Source organism: Mastacembelus armatus, chromosome 13 (assembly GCF_900324485.2).
Source record: "Mastacembelus armatus chromosome 13, fMasArm1.2, whole genome shotgun sequence".
Lineage (NCBI taxonomy): Eukaryota > Metazoa > Chordata > Actinopteri > Synbranchiformes > Mastacembelidae > Mastacembelus > Mastacembelus armatus.
Genome location: NC_046645.1, coordinates 12,732,950 through 12,754,894, shown reverse-complemented (window position 1 = coordinate 12,754,894; position 21,945 = coordinate 12,732,950). Strand labels below are relative to the sequence as shown.

General features: G+C 39.9%; 1 protein-coding gene across 3 annotated transcripts in view; it reads left to right on the top strand.

Annotated features, from left to right (window-relative positions):
- LOC113144758 (roundabout homolog 2) overlaps window positions 1-21,945 on the top strand; it is a 46,208-nt gene that overhangs the window by 23,343 nt on the left and 920 nt on the right. Inside the window, exons 6-25 of one of the 3 annotated variants that reach the window (XM_026330992.1) lie at window positions 505-632; window positions 3,146-3,270; window positions 4,991-5,162; window positions 5,567-5,772; window positions 8,414-8,495; window positions 8,707-8,875; window positions 11,406-11,572; window positions 11,896-12,017; window positions 12,229-12,445; window positions 13,792-13,910; window positions 15,179-15,356; window positions 16,283-16,501; window positions 17,706-17,748; window positions 17,834-17,970; window positions 18,061-18,345; window positions 18,953-19,109; window positions 19,954-20,285; window positions 20,458-20,574; window positions 20,721-20,900; window positions 21,238-21,356. In XM_026330992.1, coding sequence (XP_026186777.1) covers window positions 505-632; window positions 3,146-3,270; window positions 4,991-5,162; window positions 5,567-5,772; window positions 8,414-8,495; window positions 8,707-8,875; window positions 11,406-11,572; window positions 11,896-12,017; window positions 12,229-12,445; window positions 13,792-13,910; window positions 15,179-15,356; window positions 16,283-16,501; window positions 17,706-17,748; window positions 17,834-17,970; window positions 18,061-18,345; window positions 18,953-19,109; window positions 19,954-20,285; window positions 20,458-20,574; window positions 20,721-20,900; window positions 21,238-21,356 — 3,274 coding nt within the window. Of the gene's footprint in view, window positions 1-504; window positions 633-3,145; window positions 3,271-4,990; window positions 5,163-5,566; window positions 5,773-8,413; window positions 8,496-8,706; window positions 8,876-11,405; window positions 11,573-11,895; window positions 12,018-12,228; window positions 12,446-13,791; window positions 13,911-15,178; window positions 15,357-16,282; window positions 16,502-17,705; window positions 17,749-17,833; window positions 17,971-18,057; window positions 18,346-18,952; window positions 19,110-19,953; window positions 20,286-20,457; window positions 20,575-20,720; window positions 20,901-21,237; window positions 21,357-21,945 lie in introns of all 3 variants that reach the window. The other 2 variants (XM_026331000.1, XM_026330984.1) reach the window with 2 other exon arrangements.

Sequence of the window (21,945 nt, the reverse complement as noted above, 5' to 3'; positions counted from 1 at the left end):
TGCTGACACTGACATCAGAAAAGAATGGTGTGGTAATTATTAAATTAGACTCTATGTTTTATTAATAAGATCTTGAGAGGCCTTAAATTGAACATAGTCATCACTGCAGTAATCTCATCTAAGGGTGTATCTTTGTAATGAGATTAAAAAGTCCTAGTGTGCAGACAGTGAGAGAAACCTGATGTTGTAAATGGAGGTATTAAAGTCTCACCAAAACCTGGGCAAAATACAGTGGAGTCATGGTGACCTCAGTGTACAGTTTTTTTTTTTTCCTATTTATTTGTGATTTTAGGAACAATTTCAGGCAGTTGTTGTTTTCATGTTTTTCCAGTGAATAGAAAAAAAAAAAGTAGTTGCCACATATTGATTGACAGGTAAAATATGACATTATATCGTACCACAGGCAGAATTTCCACAGTGGTGTGTAAATTAGTATGGTCATTTTTTTCCCCAATGCTTCTGTTAGATCTTCCATTATCTCTCCTTTTCTCATTCCCTCTCAAGGTTTGAAATCCGCAACGGTAACAGCCTCCGTTTGTTCCGTGTGAAAGAGCAGGATGAAGGGACATATACCTGCACATCTGAGAACAGTGTGGGCAAGACAGAGGCCTCGGCAACATTGCAGGTCCATGGTAGGAAATGCATCATGCATGCTGGATATGAGTTTAAGCATAGACACAAACGCTTTCATCCATAAAGTAATGCGGCAATTGTGTCATTGTTAAACTGACTCCCATTTTGTGTCCAGTGCTCTGTTTTTTTATATCAGTGTATCTTTTGTTGAGTCCCTGTCCAGCGGTGCTGCCAGGAGCTTATGCTAAACCATATGGATTACGCCATTTGACAGATGTTGGGTAGATGTGTGCTTTAACTCACTGCCAGAGAGCAGTTCCAGGATTAATAAGACATGACTCTCCCTCTCCCTTCCTGTCTGTGTATCTCCCTGCTCTTGTCACCTCACTCTCTACTCCTTTTATTCTCTCACTGTGTCTCAGTTTGAATAGCCGCAGACACATTCATCCACTTTATCAGTGTAAATGAAATCCAAACAGAGCTGTTTTCTATTCAGTCTGCTTCTTCTTTTTTTCCATACTATCACCAGTCTGGTTTTGCAGTTCAGCATTTCATCCGTCTTATTAATTTTCCATCTCTCTCTGTCATGTTCCCAACCCTCTCATCATTCCAGTCAGTTTGTTCCATAACTTCACTTTCCATCTAATTCTTCTCTAAAAAATAAAAAACAAAAAAAAAAAGCCATTTGTGTTACACTCAGCTATTACTGCTTTTTAAAATCCACAATCAGAGCCTAATGGTGTAAATAAGTTCCTCCATTAGGCTCTGACATGTTGACAGCCTGCCTGTTGCTGCATTCAGGCATTAAGCCTTCAAGCCCCAGACGCAGTGACTTAATGTACGCCAGATTATCAAACACACATCGTCAGTGCAGAGAGGAGTGGGTCAGGACAGTGTGACACAACCTAAATCCTTCTGTCATTTGCAGCACTATGTAAAATGCAACTGGAAGACATTTAATTACAACTCAGCGGAAGTGTTGGTCTTAACTTAAATGAGGATGTGGTTTAACCTCAGACTATGATTATACTACCATTTGTACTATTAATCATTTGGATGTATACATGCATGCTTGTTTTTCTTATAGTCTTACTTATACCCCTTTTTTATTAGAATAATAATAAAAAAATGAATATTCAATTGGTGCTCCAGCAATTGAATTACCCTTCCATAAAAATAAAGAAGCTTTTGTTGGCGACAAAGTGAACAGAAGTGAAAAAAGAATTGTCTAATAGATACAGTGAAGGTTGAGGCAGTCTCTATTTTAGTCCATAGTGTGTGTTGAGTATTAGTAGTGTTAGTATAAGTAGTAGATGGTGTTGGTGGTTGCTTAGAGGTGCCTTAAAGAAAACCTCAGAGTGGTCTAAAATTACAAAATACATAAAACTAATCTTCATAATCTTGGAAAGGGTGGTGCATAGGACTACACTAACACATCAGATTTGTTTAAAGACATTACACCATTTTAAGAAAACAAATTGCAGGAAAACATCACCAAAACATGCTCCGTGCAAGAACATTAAGACACGACACAGATGACTCAGTTTTCTTGTGTACTGAGCCAAATGTGCATTTGCGTGCTGTCATGCATGCATGTGTGTGTGTGTGTGTGTGTGTGTGTGTGCATATGCGCTGCGCAGAGAGGATGAATTCAGAGTGAGGACAGCCCTCATCCACTGAGAAGTGTGAGCCAATTATTCAGATGGGAGATAGAAGGCAGTGGTCAGAGTAAATCTACAGAAGATGTGACAGGGATAATGCAGTGATCTGACCCCAGATGGAATTGGCAGCTCTGCCCAGACCTTTCCCAAAATAACTTGGTAAATGTCATCAGGGCAACGCTGCCTTGCACTGCAATGATTTCTTTTTCTTTTCTTTTTTTTCACAGATACAGAGGTGATGTCTCTCATTAAAGATGAGATGATGTAATGTAGTCTAGTAATAGATTAAAAATCTCAGAAGGTTACAGATACAACTTTTAAATCTTGCTTGTTAAGAGCAAGTGATATAGATCAGGGCTAAAAGCAGTACTACAGTACTACTTAAATGGTACTTGTACTGTTTTCATTTTATGCCATTTTTCACTGTATCCCACTACATCTCATATCATTCTTTCTACTCCCCTACATTTATCTCACACCTATACTTACTAGTTACTGCAGTTACACAAAAAAATGCACAATACACTTAAAAAATACATTGCATTGTTAGTGATTAAACTAAAGTGATTCACAGTGTTTGTTCTGTGGCCTCTTACAGGAAAGGACACACACACATTAACATATCAGTGTTAACATACTTTAATATACACCGTTCACAGTGTAATAAGTATGTTTTATGATTTTTTTACATAGTGCTTCTGTTTTTTTTTCTTAAGTAGGATTATAAATGCTAGACCATCACTTATAAAGGAATATTTTGACATTGTCTTGGTATTTGGTCCCTGTACTAAAGAAATGGGAATAAAACATCTTTTTTTTTTATATTGCACAATGGATAGACAGAAGATTAACACGTTTTCAAGTGGATGTTAGGCCCTTAACGGCTGGCTACACTTCTTTTTCTCTTCCAGTACCACCTCAGATTGCCTCAAAGCCCAGAGACCAAATTGCTACTCAGGGGAGGACCGTCAGCTTTCAGTGCGGCACAACTGGAAACCCCCCACCTGCTATCTTCTGGCAGAAAGAGGGTAGCCAGGTAAGAGGCTGCTGCAGGGAACAACACGTCTTCTAATGCTGAATATTGCCACTTCAGAGACATGCAGTACAGTAAAATTCCTGTTTACGAATCACCGGATGAATATAAGCCCCAGGTTGTTGTGTGTGTGTTTGTGTGCGTGTGTGTGTGTGTGTGTGTGTGTATGTGGTTGGGGTTTTCTCTAAACCTTACTATTATTGTATTGTTTCTCATATCAACAAGCAGCGTTTCACACCTTCGTTTTAAGGGTGAGAATGACTCACCGCAACATGAGCAGGTTTTGTCTGATTCAATCATAGTTTTTCTAACAGTTTTTTTTCTGGGTAGCCACATTCTTCAAGACACATTTTTCCAAGCGAAACAGGCGAGAGGCGAACAAAAGAGTGCAGCACATTTGCATTTGGCTCAGAGATATGAGTAGAGACAAAGTGTTGGAAGGCATTGTGGTAATGCGTTGGCGAGAAATGTTTCTCCAGCTTGCGACCACAGTGTAAGAGAATAGTAATGGGCAGTGGAGGAGGGATGAAGAAGGAGACGAGGAGGAGGGAGGGATGGCAGGAAGTACACCAGGTGTGAAAACTGCTTTTCCAGGGCAAACCCGCAGACAAACACTGTCCTCCTTCCACATTGTACCCTACTATAAATACCCTGTTGATCAACAGCAGCTGGGCTCACTGACTTGGAGGAGCAGCCTCAGATGCTTTTAGAAGCTGGTCAAAGAGCAAACAGGAAGTTCAGCCTCAGATTTGGTGCATAAGCTTCAGTCTACAGGCTGGTTGGGACATGGCTTGGCTGTTTGTAAAGCTTTTGCTGTATTTGGAGGATTATCTGTAGCCTTATAACCTATTGGTCTCTCCACTGAAGTCTAAGCCTCTTAGAGGAATGAAATGGATGGCTGAATGGATTGATGTGCATCCCTTCCCCCTTGTTCACATCTATCTCACTTACAGAAAAACACGGGGCTATAAAACATCTGTGGGTATCATCCCAAAAACACCAAAAAAAAGGGCTTTTTTCCAGTTTGAACCTTTTGTTGTAGCAGCAATGTTGGTCTGTCCATCCACTGCGGGGTCCAGAGTGAAATGTTTCAATAACCACTGAATGAACTGACACAAATTCTGCTGTACATGGAATTATAGTTCCTAGAAGAGGATTGATCTTAATGAATTTGGAGATCCTCTACTGGATAGATTGTTGTGAAATTTACTGTGTACTAGACTTGTGCTTTAGTGTTTAGTGTGAGCAAAGGCTGTTACTTTAAAAGACATAATTTAATTTGCTAAACATACGCATGTGAGCATATAAGCTTGCTGATGTGCCCATTCAGCTCAAAGCTTTGTTGTGCTTGAGTGCGTTTCTAACATGACTGCAGACTTTAAATTTCAGCTGACTTTAGCACGTATTCCCACACAGCTTTACCAAGCTGCCAGCGTTTGGACTTTGAATATTTAATGTTCTCCTGATCATTATATTCATGTGTAAATAGAACAGAAGCAATTCATTGATTAATAAATTATTCGATGAAGAGAAGCATTTCCGATAACCGATGAATCATTCACCAGCTTTTCAAAAACTTTATGTGTGTCATCTGTTTGAATAAACGGAACAACTTTAGGTCTTGATTTTGTTCGGACAGACGGCAATTTAAAGATGCTGCTTTGGGCCAAATTTGATTTATGTCCTATAAATAATTTGTCCTGCTCTGTGTTTGTGTGTTTAGATGTTGCTATTCCCCGGCCAGCCGCCATCACAGTCTGGCCGCTACTCTGTGTCCATGAGTGGAGAACTGACCATCACTGACGTGCATCCTGAGGACGCAGGCTTTTATGTCTGCCAGGCCATCAGCGTAGCAGGAAGCGTGTTGACCAAGGCGCTGCTGGAGGTGGAGGGAGGTGAGACATCAGTTCACATATTCTCAGTCTTGAACCTGGGAGAGGGTTATTCTTTGTTCTGTAGCATCAGCTAATGAAGGGAAAACATTAATTACTTAGTAGCTGTAAGGCCCATAAAGACCAAGGAGAAATAGAGAGAGACCCCATGCTGGATGAGTAATGAATTTCACACTTAATGCTCTTCCTCAGGCAGCTTGTAAGCACCAGATTTAAGTTTTTTCTTCTTTTTTTTTATAATGCAGCCTATTGTTTTCTGCCTACTAAGCATCAATAGATCAACCCTGAGATAGGCCTTTTTTATGCCGTATAAAAGTGTGATCTCCAATCTTCTCTACTGTGTAGTTAATCAGAAGAGATGACACCCCTAACCTAATGTTGTGCTTTCGCTTCCCTCGAACTGATAGGTCCTTCGGGGCGTGTCCCACCAATCATTCGCCAAGGCCCCGCCAATCAGACTGTCTCTCAAGGTGCAGTGGTGCGCCTGCACTGCCGTGTAAACGGAGGGCCCTCAGTCAAGATTTCATGGGAGAAGGATGGAGAGAGACTTCAGGCAAATAAACCTCGACTGACCTTGATGGAGAATGGCACTTTGCAAATCACCAACATAAAGGTGTGTGTGTTATATGTGTGTGTGTGTGTTATGTGTGTGTTTTGTATGGGGCAGGACGTGACTACCATTCATTGAAAAAAGCATGATAAGTTTTAAAGGTGTTTGCTTTTAAACTGAGGAAAAACAGGCTTTGTGACTGATGTTAATTACACTGTACAGAACGCTGTAAACATTTGCCTCTAATCTCTGATTCTTTTACTTTCCCTGCTGCCCATTTAGCCACATACTTTTTTCTACATTTTATTATAAATTCTGTTTTCATTTGTAACATTAAGGGAAGTCTGAGTTTCAAAGACCAATCTCTCCAAGGCAGCGCATATCTCTCCAGCGCAATTATGTGCTCACGCGGTGTGTAATTGTAATGTTAATGAAGATGCATGTTTGTAAATGCTAATGTGTTCTGCTTTGATGAAAGAGCAGTCAGCAGCCCCTTTGTGCTATAACCCCACCTGGAGGTCAGTCACCGCATGCAGGATATTGCAAAATCAGCATCATTTTCCTTAATTGACTGGCGATAGATGATAAATCATCTAACCAGCAATTAAATCTCCTGCCTGAACTTCGCTTATTCACTTCCCCTCTCATCCTGTTTCACAGCAGTGGTGCTCGGTAAACTTAGAGCATTACGGTTTGGTCCAGTGCACCACTGAGGCGGGGGAAATCTGCCAGGGCAATGTGCTCAATGGAACAGAAGACATGCATTAGTGTGGCATCAAGGGGATGACAAGAGGAAAGAAAAAAAAAAAATACGGGGAAATGAAGATGACAAGTGAGGGACTAAAAATATTTACCCTGCTGTTGCCCCTACCCACCATTAATATTTTAGCAGTAGTCAGACTCATCTAGAAGAAGTTCACCTGCCCACACGCTGTGTTGTCTGTCAGCCAGAGGTCAACACTGCGGCGGATGATCTCATATGGTCTGATGATGGTTCCAGTAGACTGGCTCTGAGCCAGGACTGGGCTGAAGTGAACACCAATTATGTCAGTGAATCAAGCAGGCGTATACAGTTTGTAATGTAAACAGGAGGGCAGGTGTGGTCTGTGGGTGCTTCGTGGTTTGGCACAATGGAGCTTTTAGAACTGCAGAGCTGAGGTAGTGACTGCTGAGGGGAGGTTTTCCAAGTATGCATGGATTACATTTAGATTTAAGGATGATGACTAACAAGACGTCAGTATTCAGTATTTTTATACTGACTGTGGACTGAATGTCTATGTGTATTGTGAAATGTGTAAATGTGTTGCTCATGCTAACAATCCCACAAAGATTCATCACCCGACACTGCACTTTGCACTCATTGTTCTGATTTTGTTGACATTACTGCTTTGGTACTCACAGCGCTCTCGTCAGTGTCAGACGGCTGTTATAAGTGAAAAAGCACCAATCAGCAAACAAACTAGCTAAGTGACTATCTGGCAAACATAGCAGAGCTTTTAGCAGTTCAAGATCAAGATAGTTCCCTAAGGGTTTAGCAGTGAACAAAAACAGTGAGTGTATATTAGATGTGCATTCACAGTGCAGTGTCGGGTGCATTCACCAGGTGGACGCAAACACCACAAGTGAACGATAGTGTTGCTTCATAAGTTAATGTAATGCAAGTCTAAATAAGCATCTGTTTTGTGAACAAATTCACCATGCCAACCTTGTTAGGTGATAATACATCAGCATTACTAGCTCTTTCTTTCACCTGCCCCTAAATGGCCCTAATAACATTGTGTAGGTTTAAGCATTTTATTTTACAAGTCCTTCATTTTCAAATAAATTCCTAAAAAAATCCATCAAGATTCATGGAAATAAAAACTATGTATGTAATTTGGTACTAATTATAGGAAAACCACCTGCTACACCAGCAAAATTGCAAATATTTTCCAGGGAGGAGCCATATAATTTGTTTCTAATTACAGGTAGAGTAGAGTAATCAGTTGGCACACTTCCAGTAATTTCTTAAATGCAACATAAGCTTGAGACGTTTATTTGGGAGATAGCAGGGGGGTTACATATGCAAAATGTGAAATACGCCCACACACAAACATGCAATTCAGTCCAAGTGAAGAATAAAGTTCTAAAAATAAAGGAATGAGTAATAAATCGACACTGGAGTCTAAATGGAACTTTTTCTGCAATGGAAATGTATCTATCAGGCTCAGATCATTGTACTTAGTTGTAATTAGTACCACACTACATGTTTATTTCCAGGAAACTTTCAAAAAGAATATTACAATTTAATTAACCATTATAATAAAACATTACTTAAATATCTTTTATAGCAAATTATTAAGAAATGATGTGGCATTTAAAGATGATAATGAAGTGTTACCTGCTTTACTGAACTATTTTGTTATATTGTGTTATTGTAATGTGTTAATCTGTAACAAGCATTCTAGTTTTGTGACTTCATTGTACTACTTTACATGTACACTGCTATAATTTCTACATTTTTCATCAGTAGCAGAGAAGTTGAGACTCTAATAAGTAAAAATATGATTTAGGTGAACACATTCTTATTGTGTTCATTATGTCATCTGAATGGATTCAAGACATCAGTCAAAAATTAAAAACAGCCTGCAGCGTTTGTTCCATGAGATGTTTTTTTTTTTTTTTTTTCTGGAGACTGTCTCAAATGTTGACTGCTGTTTAACAGGACACAGACTCGGGGATGTACACGTGCGTGGTATCCAGCACCACAGGGGAGTCGAGCTGGAGTGGGATGTTGACCGTCAAAGGTACTCACACCAAAACTTTCCACACTCTGTCTCTCTGTTACACTTCACACCCTGTCACCCTTAAACTATACCTAAGTGCTCAAGCTGCAACGCGCTCTGTCTGTGGACTTCATAAGAGCACAGTCTGTATCCAGTCCAGGTTCATCCAGAATGTTTCTCAGGTTCAGTCTGTTATGGTGCTTTTTATCCTGTTTTCCTGTTTATGCATCAGAGGATGGAGTTTCTTCAGTACCAAGAGCTTCTGAGTTCATTCAGCTTCCAGGGCCTCCCCAGAAGCCAATAGTGACAGAAGTGACCAAAAATACTGTCACGCTCACCTGGCAATCCAACCCTCATGAAGGCGGGGCTGCTGTCACCTCCTACATTGTTGAAGCTTTCAGGTACAAAGTGACACATACACAAAAAAAAAAAAGGAGTCTGAATGATTTTCTACCATACCACAGTAATAGGTATAAGACTCTAGCACATTAAGGCTTGTGGCAATGTAATGAGCTTTTGAACAAGTGAATGCAAATAACGTTGAAACATAAACCCAGTGGAGGCCGGAGTGTGAGTAAAGATGTCATCAACACAAGCAGCAATAAAATCACACCTAAGAATACGTACAGTAAAATGAGGGACATAAAGACGCACTAAAACGCAATCGAAGAATATTAAAGAAGGATTCAAGAGAAATGTAAAGCAGGTACAAAGCTACCTCAGGTTATGAACAGGTACACATGGGGTCAAAAGGTCAATGCTTCATGAAATCCTGCTGTTATTGTCCAGTAAAAAGTGAAACATGAATCATGAATCAACTTGTATAAATAAGTGTTGAACTAATGAATAATATACTGTAGTTGTATCATTCCTTATCACAGTACTGTGCAAATATTTAAAAAATAGTGTCATTTTTGTAAACGTTACTCTGATTTTACTTCATTCTGCGTTATAGTTCAGCAAAGACACGCTTTTCTTACCTTTCTACCCCTGATTAAGGATCTGTAGGCATTTCAAATATATCCACACAGTTTTATTTGTTGGTATTCATAATGTTCCCTGACAGTGAAGTCTTCTTTATTCATGGCCATTAGAGTTCGGAAATGACTCGTGTGCCTGCGGGTAGAGACACTTCTGTTAAGTGACATACTGAAGTAAAACTGTGACACTCACTGCATCAGTATTTAATCGTAGCATCCAGAGGAGAAGCACAGCACCTCCAACAACCAACCACAGGCTTTAGGGAGGCGGACAGTGAGTGAAAGAGGAGACAATTACTGCAGTGGTCAGCTCAGCAGTGCTGGCCTGTCCTGGGGCAATAGGATGAGAGGATGCCTGCTCAGTCGGAGAGTTCACTCGTTACAGCAGGAGAGAGGGTACAGAACAAGTGTGCAGACGTAAACGCACACAAAAGTCCAGTTAGCTCTGCGTGGTAAGAAAGCTCAGTGTGGCTGAATTGCACGCAGAGCTGACGATTAAGATCCATTCGTTGCTGCATGTTCCACTACATCAAACTGCATGGAAATGTTTGCGTCCAGGAACAAAGAAGGAAAATATAAAACCCTTTTTTTTTTTTTTTTTTTTTTTTAAAGTCTCACTTCTTGTATACTTTAAAAAGCAGCACTTACATTTTTGTTTTTGATTTATGAGAAGAGAAAGCTTGATGGAGGGTTTATAGAACAGCAGCCACTGTAGGTTCCACCTATTTGCAGATGCACCATTGAAAAGAAGCAGGATGTCTCTATTTAAATGGGCAAAACTGTTTCTCCACAGTACATTTGGTGAGAAAGGTTGCAAAGAAGAACACAGTGATGACAGGAAAATGTTGTGGCCTGCTTGTTGTAATTACCTTGCCTTTTTCTCCTCCACGGAGTTGAGGAAAATGTAAAATTGCTATCGTGCTGTTTGATAGTCCTCGTCCCTGTGCAGCATAAGGCTGTTTTATCCTCACTGGGCCAATTCAGATGGGTCGTTATAACCTCCTGTAATAAAAAGATGGAATAAAACTTGCCATTGTTCTGTCCAGGGACTTGGCATGTATTTTTAGATGCACAGAGTGTCATGGATAGAAACTGATTCAACAGAGAATTGTGTTAAAATTGGCTTATTGTTCTATTAATTGTTTGTACATAAACACATTAAGCCTATATTGCCAAAAGCATCACTTTAAAATCCTAATGATGAACTTATAAATTGATTAATTAACTTTTTGGTTGGCATAAAAATAATTACAGTAAAATATGAAGAAAAAAAAACCCATTATTGCCTATTTTTCTGTTTCATGTCATTTTAACTGACATAAAAATACAAATGAAGATCTTTGCATTTTGGACTCTTGAAAATTGTGATTGGCCAAACAATTAATTAAAAATTCAAAAATTAATTTTAAAAAGTGACAATGAAGATAATAGTTTATTGCAGCCAAACCCCCGAGCTTCTTTTATCACCAGCCTCTTTTTTTATCACCTAAAAAAAGGTTTTCATGACTTATTTAAGGAAACTCCAGTGTAAAATTCAAATCTCTCTTTCTGACATCACCCATTCTGCTTTCATCAGTCTGTGCTATCAGACTATGAGGCAATCAGTCAAGAGTTGGGATCAAACCCATTACCTTGTTATCTTAAAATTACATGATAATGAAGCCGTGCTGTCGAGATAACAAGACTGAGAAAATGAGAGAGACCAGAACATTTGCCTGTAGAGGCAACACTTCAAATATCCAATATCAGCCCATACCCTTCCGATAAAGATCTTGACCTTCAGGTGTGATACCATGATCTCACCTGATCAAAATCTTTATTCATGAATAATTCCTGATCAGATTTGTTTTTTTGGTCTCAAATCACAAGAAAGATGTTTTAAAATAATGAAATGTTTCAATAGTTTTTTTTCGTTTTTTTTTTCTGACAAAACATCATGTTTTTCCTGCAGCCAATCAGTGGGCAGCACCTGGCAAACTGTGGCAGACCACGTGAAACAGGAAAGGCACACAGTCGTCGGACTCTTCCCCAACACCGTTTATCTCTTCATTGTCCGAGCTGTCAACTCCTACGGCCTCAGTGACCCCAGCCCGATCTCCGAGCCTGTGCGGACGCAAGGCGAGTTACATGAGCAGAAATCGTCCTGTTCTCATTGTACTTTTTGTTTATATAAGTCCTATTACACGACCTTGCTTCCAGTTTCTATTTTTAAGTTGGGAAATTACAGATACTGTGTGAAGGGCTGAGGGAAAGATAATGTGCTGCATGGTTTAGAAAAAAAACTGTTTCCATTTGTAGTCTCAAATCTAATTGCTTTCTCAGTGTGATGCTCTTCTCCCCTAAGCAATGTTGAATTTCATCAAAAAGCTTTTTCCTTTTTTTTTTGCTGAGTAGCTGCTGTGGTTTTGGCCCGGATTGAATGGATTTCTTTGTTGTTTCAGACGGGAGTCCTACAGAACAGGGTGTGGACCACAGACAGGTGCAGAGAGAGTTAGGAGAGGTATCCGTCTACCTGCAGAAGCCTGTGCTTCTCTCTCCTACCAGTGCCAGGATTTCTTGGACTGTGAGTTTAATACTTGTGTAATGAAAAAGTTTACTTTTCAAAGTCGGCTCGCAGTGTGCGGAGGACACACTAATCTTCAAACATTAACGTCAAACAACATCCACACGTTACGTGACACAAACAGATTAAAATGAAGAACAAACACAGCTGGTCCTGCCTTTCATCACTCATGTAAAACTGAAACTTTCTTTTTTTTTCATGTCTTTTTTAGGTTGCCCGTCAGTCTCGGTATGTTCAGGGTTACCGTGTATTTCATCGCACTATTGGCAGCTCCTGGCTGGTCCAGGATGTCGAGGACACGTCTGACCACACTGCCATCTTAGTAGATCTACAGAGCAGTACAGAGTATGAGGTGAAGATACGCCCCTATTTCAATGAGTTACAGGGGCATGACAGCCTCATGGTACTGTTGCGCACACCAGAGGAGGGTAAGATTTGCCATTTTTTAAGAACTACCTTCAAATTTACATGTACACATTTAAATATGTGATTTAAAAGTAAACAAACATCACCAAAACTTAAATTGCATTAGTAAAGATGGCTTAAGTTACTGAATGCTCATAAGCCTAATGTTATAACCAGCTGTCCATCCATCCACCCATCCATCCATCCGTCCACCTGTCCATCCATCCATCCGTCCGTCCATTCATCTGTCCATCCATCCATCCGTCCGTCCATCCATCTGTCTATCCATCCATCCATTTGTGCATACATCCATCTGTTTAGCCATCCATCCATCCGTCCATCCATCTATGTCTGTCTATCCGTACATCCATTCGTCCCTCAATCCATTTGTTTATCCATCCATCTATCCAGCTGTCATCCATCCACCCATCCATCCGTTCATCAATCCACCTGTCCATCCATCTGTTCATCCTCCATCCATCCATCCATCCATCCATCCATCCATCTGTCTGTCTATCCATCCATTCATCCCTCAATCCATCCGTTCATCCATTCATCCATCCAGCTGTCCATATCTATCCACCCGTCCATCCGTTCATCAATCCATCTGTCCATCCATCCATCTGTTTGTGCACCCATCCATCCATCCATTCATCCATCCATGTTTGTGCATCCGTACATCCATTTGTCCCTCAATCCATTCGTTCATCCATCCTTTTATCCAGCTGTCATCCATCCACCCATCCATCCGTTCATCAATCCATCTGTCCATCCATCTGTTCATCCCTCCATCCATCCATCCATCCGTCCATCCATCTGTCTGTCTATCCATCCATCCATCCATCCATCCATCCATCTGCCCATCCATCCATCCGTCCATCCATCTGCCCATCCATCCATCCGTCCATCCATCTGCCCATCCATCCATCTGCCCATCCATTCATCCATCCATCCTTTCACCCCTCCATCCATTCATTATTTACTACTTTTCCTGGTACATCCAGGGTTGGTGGTGGGAAGGGAGGGGCTGGAGCCAGGACTAAATATTTTACCAGCCAAAATTGGCTGCATAATTTTGACTGTTTGTTTTGAATGGTTTTCTTTGAAGTGACATCTTTCTAGGGCCTAAACATTTTATAGACAAATAAATAAATATTAAATATAAATTTTATACATATGAATGAAAGTATTTAATCTAAAACCAATATCATCAAGTCAAATTTCTGTCTTAAATTTTTACTATGCAGCTATTGCACTTGGACTTGTCGGGGAAATGGATTTATCAGATAAAGCTGAGTAAGCATTATCATAATACTGCTATCTATTAATAATAATGCCGCTATCATTTTCATCTGTTCTCTGTCTACAGTTTTAAGTGCTGCTCCACAGGCTGTATCAGTGGTGCAGCTCACCAACAGCTCCAGTATCAGCATCTCCTGGGAGCCTCCGCCTCATAATATTCAAAGCGGCATCATTCGAGAGTACAAGGTAGGACCAGAGCTGTTAGCATCTGACTACACCTGACTCCTGAGACAACACCTGACTGTTTTCTTCTCTGATGTTTATTCGTACCTTTAATGCCAATAATCAGTAACACAGTGGCAGACTACAGAAATCAAGTGGGACAAATTGTTCTGTTAGTTTGTATTTTTGCACAATCATTAGTCAGTGTTGCTCAAATGTGTTGTTTAGATACTTATGAAAAACACAGATTTTAATTAACAATTAGTAATGACTCATTGTCTCTATCTGTGACCAGTACATTGCTGCTGCTTAAAGAGGCTGTCATCAGATTCTTGGCTGCATCCTGACTGTCTCTGTCATCTGTTTGCTCTGTGAAAAAAAACACTGAGTTCTCATTATTTGTTTCTTAGCATGAGCACAGTATTGATTACTAATCATCAGTCTGCTATTCCCAGGGACTAAAAAAAAAACATTGAAATGGAACATGCAGTTCTATTGTTTTGAGTGCTTCTTCCCATATCACATATTAGAAAAAAAATAAATATTGTAAAAAAAAATAAATATTGTACTTTTTACTCCCTACAAGATTTTAGATTTAACACAAACAAAACAAAAACATAATGAATAATGAATTGTTGCAGATTTAATTATCCCAGTATATAGCACAGTCAAAATACATTAAATCCCTTCTTGATCAGCTACATGGTAAAATGCTTGTACCATTCTGGATGAATGTTTTTTATTTCAAAAGCACTTTGTGCATTTAAAGTGTCGTTACATAACTTTTAACAGACGAAGTAACACAATATAGCTCTCATAAATGAAAAGCTGAGTTCATAAGCAGAAACACACACTTTTGCTCAATTCATTCTGCTACGTTATACTGCTCTTTAGTACAGTATCAAACCCCTTATGTACTATTTTAGACATGTTATAAATGATTAACTAAAAAAAATAAAGATAATTCTCCTGTGCTACATGATATGTATGTAGTATTTTTGACATTTTTAACATTGTGGTGTTGCTACTTTCCTTTTGGAATATTTCTTTCACTGCAGAATCAGGCAAAGTATAATCCAGCATGCCTTCATGGGAGAGTCAAGGGTTGGGATCAGGGCAACACAATGCATACATGTACTCTATGTGCCGTATGTGACATAATCAGGATTTTTTTTAAAAACTCTAATCGACTGCATTATAGCCCATGCTGTGTTGGATAAACTAGCATCTTTATATCTTTTCAAGTTTTAAATTTACATTAACATTAACTCTGCATGTCTGGTGTGGATCAGGTCTGGTGTCTGGGCAGCGGCATGGAGCAGGAGAGCCAGATAAACCGAACCGTGGATGGAGCAGTCCTGTCCATACTTCTGACAGACCTGGAGCCTGACATCCGCTACTCTGTCGTGGTGGCTGCTGTCACCAGCCTGGGTGTGGGTGCTGAAAGCCCGCCTGTCAGCCTGCTTCTCAGTGAGTCACTCAAAATGTTACAGCTACTACAGAGGGAGAGAAAATACTGTATGGCAAGATGCACTCTCAACTGTCTACATGAGAAGAAATCCGTATGTGGAAATTAACAGAGGCAGCATTAAGACTGATGTTTTGAGAGTGAAAGAAGTAAAGTGACAGTAAAGCTGAGAAGTTAAAATGAAAGATAAAATTGTGTTATATAGATTTGCATGGGTCATTTAGCTGTGAAAGATGACGTGGTGACTGAGGATGAGCAGGATTTCGATTCTCCCCTTTTTGAGTAAAAACTCTTGCATTTAGACCAGAGGAGGTCTGGTTCTTCTGAGGTATTTTCCTTTTCACTTTACTTTCTACTGTCTATTTTTTAAAAAGGATATTTTAGTGCTTTGAGGGGGTAAATATGTGTAAATATGCACCGGGCAATGTTTTCAGCAGCTCATATGACACTGTGCCCAGATAGAGGGATCCCGGAAAAAAAATATAATAATGATTCTCCTCCAAAGACGTGTACTGTAAATTTAATAACACATTTGTGTTTCTTTTTGTTTTGAGAGATTTTTTCCCATGATGCATTTTGAAGAAATTTGTGCCCCTTTGTTTTCACATTGTTGAGATTATTACTTCATTATTAGCATTTAGTCATCTTTACACAGCGTAGCTATTTCAGTGTGCTGTGCTAAGTGAAGTGTGTGCAGACTCTTTCGAAATATTTATTGTACAGCTATAGCTGGTATCAGTTTTCTAGCTCTTAACAACAAAGTGTATTCCCAAAATGTCCAACTGTTATGTTATACCGTCACTAGATTGTAGTCACATAATTTAATTTTATGGGATGCCATAAAAGCACTCCGCAAGGTTGTTTGTTTTTTGTTTGTTTTTTTTTTTTGCTGAAAGCTCTGAACTAAATGTGACTATTTTTCTTTCAGCCCTGCCAGTGGACAAGACTTCAACATCTGTGAAGAAAGGCAGTAAACTCAGCATATCAGAGCAGATCACGAGTGTCATCCGCCAGCCGGCTTTCATTGCAGGACTGGGTGTGGCTGCGTGGCTGGTGCTGATGGGGTTTAGTGGGTGGCTGTACTGTCGCCACCGCAGGAGGAAGCAGCTTGGACATTATACCACATCGTTTGCATACACACCGGCAGGTGAGTGGGGAAAGACGCTGATATATATTCTTCATAAAGAGAGAAGTTTGAGGAAAAAAAAGTCTTAGTTATTTTAGAGCAAATGACAGTGACAAAATTCTTAATAGACCACTGTGAGATCTCCAGTGGTGATTTATGTTTTCAATTTTAGTTTGTGTTTTGGAAAGCGGCAGACGCACTCATATCCCACATCCAGTTAATTAAAATGTATTTATCTTCACTGGACAGTTTTCAGGGTGGGAATACAGGAAAAGTCTGAGGACTGACATGTAAATAGTAACTGTCACATACAGTTTATTTTAGAATATGCCCTTTGGCGCATAAGCACATAAACACATCAGTTGTGTTCTTACTCCGAGAGTTCATGTTCATACATTCTTAGTGGAAATCCCAAGGCCTTAAGAAAAAACCCACTCATTTAGATTTTATTACTGCCATTCTAATGACTAAAGATTGTTTTATTTCGCCTTTTAATATTAACTCTGTGATCACCTTGTTAATTTAGATGCTATAAGCTCTAGATTCCATAGACGCACACTGCATTCACAAAAAAAGAGACAGAGAATCTTTCATAATTACAAGAAAAGATCTTGTAATCATAGATCTATAACCCTAGTTGCAACATGAGCCGCTGCTGCTATATCATATTATAGTGATACATCACCATCGCCTCCATCTTCAATAGGGTGTGTCACGTCTACTAATGCATGTGTGTTTGTGTGCGTATCAAGGCATGGAGTCTCTCCACAATTAAAATAATCATAACACGCTGAATGTACTGATTTTCCAGCAGGTTGGTTTGTTACAAATGCCAGATCTGTATTTATAATACAGAATATTGGAGGCAGGTTTTAAAGTTTCTTTTGTGAACACAGTGCAAGTCCATAAGATAGAGCATGAGAAGCAAGAAACAACTTTATCACTTCATCAGACGACATCCACATTTTTATTTGTTGCAGCCACACTATGTATGGATCTGCTTTTATGCCTCTTAGTGTATGTAGGTCACTGCTATATCTTCATAAGATGTGGATTAAAATTTATACTCTTTAACTGTGCGGCCTCTACTGTTTCATTGGATTGGAGCGTAACTGACTCCAAAATGTATTTGTCTTCCAGTGAATCCTTTGACAACAGTCTTAAGAAAAAGCTTTATCTTTATCTCTGCTCTGCTGCTTTAACTGAGCTCTGTTTCTTCTTCCAGTTGGCTTTGCTCACAGTGAAGGATCTGGAATCATTAATGGAGGGTAAACTGAAGATTATAATTTGATTCAAATGTTTGCCACTGTGGATTTTATATAAAAGTATTAAATTAATCTCATCTCTTTCCAGGCCAGGTTTGTTGGGATCAAATATGCGTAACTACCCCTGGCTGGCGGACTCCTGGCCCGCTCCAAACCTCACTCATAACTGCAAAGACTCTGTCAACTGCTGCTCTGGGAAACTGGACTCAGACAGATATTATAACAGTAAGAGCTATCTGACTTTGAAAGCTTGTTGAAATACCAGTTTGTTTGTTTTTTTTAATATACCAAAGACAGTGTTTTGCTGTTTAGCAGTTGGTATCATCAACTACCCAACCCAGTCAGAGAAACACAGCACAGCATCCAACGACAGTCCCATCTACAGCACCATCAACACGACCGCTGAGGACGACCTGTTGGCGTATTACGACACCTACTCCAACACGTCCTATAACCAGGGTCCAGACCCATACAGCAGCAACCCAGTACTATTGAACAGTGGACTGGTGGGTTTGGAGCAGGAACTGGACCACTGGACCATCCAGTCTTGTCAGTCTGGGTCTGAATATGCCAAGCTCCAGTATACTAAGAAGAGTTGCGGTGAGGGCTTGCTGCCTCTGTAATCCTTTAGTTATTAATAAAACAGGGAAGAAATACGATTACTGCTTACATGATCTGATAAAGTTGTGATGAATCTGATTTTATTTCTTATACAATAGAAAATATGCTGCGTTAACATTTTTACCAAACAAGTTTTTCTTCCTTCTGGGGAACTTTTCTTATTTAATTTTAGTCTTTTCTGAATTTATGCATGACCTTGTGTTTTTTGTTTGTTTTTTTTTTTTATCTCATCTTACTGCCTTTTTATTTCTTGCACAGCACTTTGAGTTGCTTTGATGTTGAAAAAAAATGTCTTTATGAAATATTTGGATGGCAATGTCCCCAACTATGAATGTAAAGGGACACAGAGATAAAATGATCAAACAGTGTCAAATGCAGTAATTGCAGGGAACCTTAAGGTGGTTAAAATGAAACTGGGCAGTAAAATGACACGTCCTTCATTGGCAAGACAAGGACAACGAAAGTTTTTAACGGTTGTATTTAGTTGAGTGTATCTATAGTTTGTAAGAGCCAGTGGTGTCAGGCTTAGGGTCAGGGTGGTGATAATAAAAGCACATTAATGACACTATATATGTATGACATACAGTGTGTTTTGTATTTATAGACAAACTAGTAAAGCAGAGATCTACTGGAACCTCATCCAAGTCAGCTCCCCTCACCTGGGTGGATGTTTTGTCACTGCCTCTTCCTGCCAACAAAGACAGAGGTCATGCAAAGGTAGAAAAAGAAGACGAGCAAAACAAGTGAGACTTACCGCTATTATTGATATTAAGTCATACTTAATACACCAAGTGCCTTTTTTTCTGCATCTTTCTTGTACTGTCTGATATTCACTCAGCCATGTCACAGACATGACAGAGAGAAGTAAGGCAGATGGATATCAATCCTGCTCTGTAACTCTGCCAAGGATGTCAAAGAAAACTTGAGCGACATTTGGAGTCTGGGGAGTTTTTGAGTTAACAGCGATTGTGCTTTGGGATTATGGAGGCCAGCGTCTCCCCTAACCAGTTCTGACAGATTAGATTGCATACATTATGAGGTAGGGTAGGAGGGCTGTTCTGACTGTGCCATGTCTTTTGTAATGACATTAGCCACCATCTGACAGCCTGGATTAGTGCTTTCCATTTTCAATGACACGTCTGTCATTAAATTAGCCCTGACGGCACTAAAGTGACAACAGAAATTATGAAGGTGGTTCTAGTCCTCTCTAACTCCATTTTATTTCCATAGTAGATTCATGCAAATATAAAAATAGACATTTTTTCAGAATAATTTCTTAATACGTATATATACTTATGTGTAATTATTTTAGCCATGTTAGTAATAGTTCTGTGGCTGGCAGTGTTGGTTCATTTGTCCACCAAATAGTCTGCCGTTAAACTTTGTTCAGACATCCTTTAACTTGGAGCCTCCACAGGTTGTTGGCCAGAGAATTATGGTAACAACATACAATTTGACAATTTGATGATTATAATTATGTAGACTAGTTTTGCTTGTGTGTATTATATGTTACTTATTTTCATATAAAGGTTAGTGTCCCTTCGAAACACATACTCATCCTGCTGTTACTCACTGTTTGTCTTTTAGCTCTGAGCAGGAAGAGGATGACTGGTGTCCTCCGCTGCCTGCCAGGACCTACCTGATGGACACCTCCAAGGAGGAACTCTCCAGTCTGCCCTCCAAACCAGATGAGTTGTCCTACACAGCAACTTTGGTATCCTCCCCCCAGCGAGACACACACAAGCCCAACAACAGTCCACGGTTGCAGCACTTTGACCTCTTGGCCTGTCACCACTCGGGCTCACAGGTCTCCCAGTCCAACCCAGATTTGTTTACCAGCACCAAGACCCAGGATGCCAGTGCGGTGCACCACAGCAGCCAGTGGGCAGACGATTTCAAGGGAGAAAGCCTCAACAATGGTCAGTTTGAATTTAGCTTTATGCCTCACTCCTTTGGTAGTGTCATGTATAATGTAGTCTGCAGAAAGTATTTATACATAAAAATCATATTGCATTTATTCAAAGTGTGGCTCAGTGTTCTTTGGTTTCCTCCATGTTTCCTGAGGATGACATCAGTGTGCTTTCTTGTCAGGACAATCTCTTGCTGCAGCTGCTGAGATGAGCCCCGCAGCCCAGGCACACAGATCCAGGAGTAAGAAGAAAGCGCCCAAGGACGGACAGCTCAGACAAGAGCTACACAGCCAAGCAGGTGTGACACACTGTGCGCTAGAGCAATAATAATTATTCTACCAAATGTTCGCACAGTAAAATGGTAAAACATCATTCAAACTATTCCTTTCAACTAGTTTTATCTTATCTGTAGTTTATTAATCATCAATGATCAATCATTTGCAGAACTCCCTCCTCCACCAGCCCCTCACCCTACGGACAGCTCCCTGCAGCTCTTGGCCGATGTTCTGAGCCGCAGCCGAGCAGACAGTAAAAGAAAAGAAGGAAGCGACTCGCCTACTCTTCAGAAGAGAGGAGAACATGTCTCACCTCAAAGCAGAGGACCTGCAAAGTGGTTATCACAGGGTAAGTGTAATATGTGATGCTCACCTCTGTAGCACCATTCAATATCGGTCAACAAACTAAACTAGATCATCTTTGCAAATAGACCGTTTTCTGTCCCAGCAGCAAATGTCATCTTGCCCTAACATCTGGTCTGCAGATAGATGTGTATTAAAATTATTGTGATGTTTCATGTAAATCCCCTGTCACTAGTGTACACACATGTATTATCCCATAGAATGAGCTTTGTTTTTAGTAGCAGGGGGAACAGTTTTCAGTCTGCTCCACTTAGGATTTAACCTACATCAATACATTTGTAACTTTGAGTGATTTGTTATCTTGTCATCTTTGCCATCTGCAGATGAGAATGCAATCCCATATGGACAGTCCAGCTTCCTGCCCAAGGTCCAGATGTCAGGCTACGGGTCTCTGGGTGGAGCCTTTCCACGGCCCTCCACTGCTAGCCGGAGGAAGGATGAGGTATGTCTATATTTAAAAGAACTGCTGAGCAGACATTGTGTCTGGATTGTGTAGGTCACAGTCATCTCAACAGTAAAGAGCAGTTTTAGCTGCTTAATAAATGTTATCGAGAGAGGAAATGGCAGAGGTTTCTCATGGCTGAAAAAGTAGGTGTCTAACAGAGGGACCAACCTGAATCTCCTCATGTACAGTAGAGATCATTTGGGGCTATTATTAGACGATACACCACACATGAATAAGGGTGGTGTTTAAAAAAACATGTATATTTTAAATGCTAAAGATGAAATCAATGAAAGTTATACTGTACTCTACTGAATACATGAAAGCTGAAAAATGTAATGAGTCTGATTTCAAGGAGAATTCTAAATGAAATTTGTGACTTTACCTGGTATATTTTTTTTAAACAAAACCCCAAACTCTATATATTAAATTAGTACAAAAAAGCACAATTTAATGTAATAAAATATTTATTTTAACATTAACAAAATGTATTTATTATCTTAGCTCCACAAGTAAATGGACCTTTTTGACTGGTGGATTTGAGCCCGATCTATATTTGGGACTGGCAGCATTTACTCTCTCCAGTGTA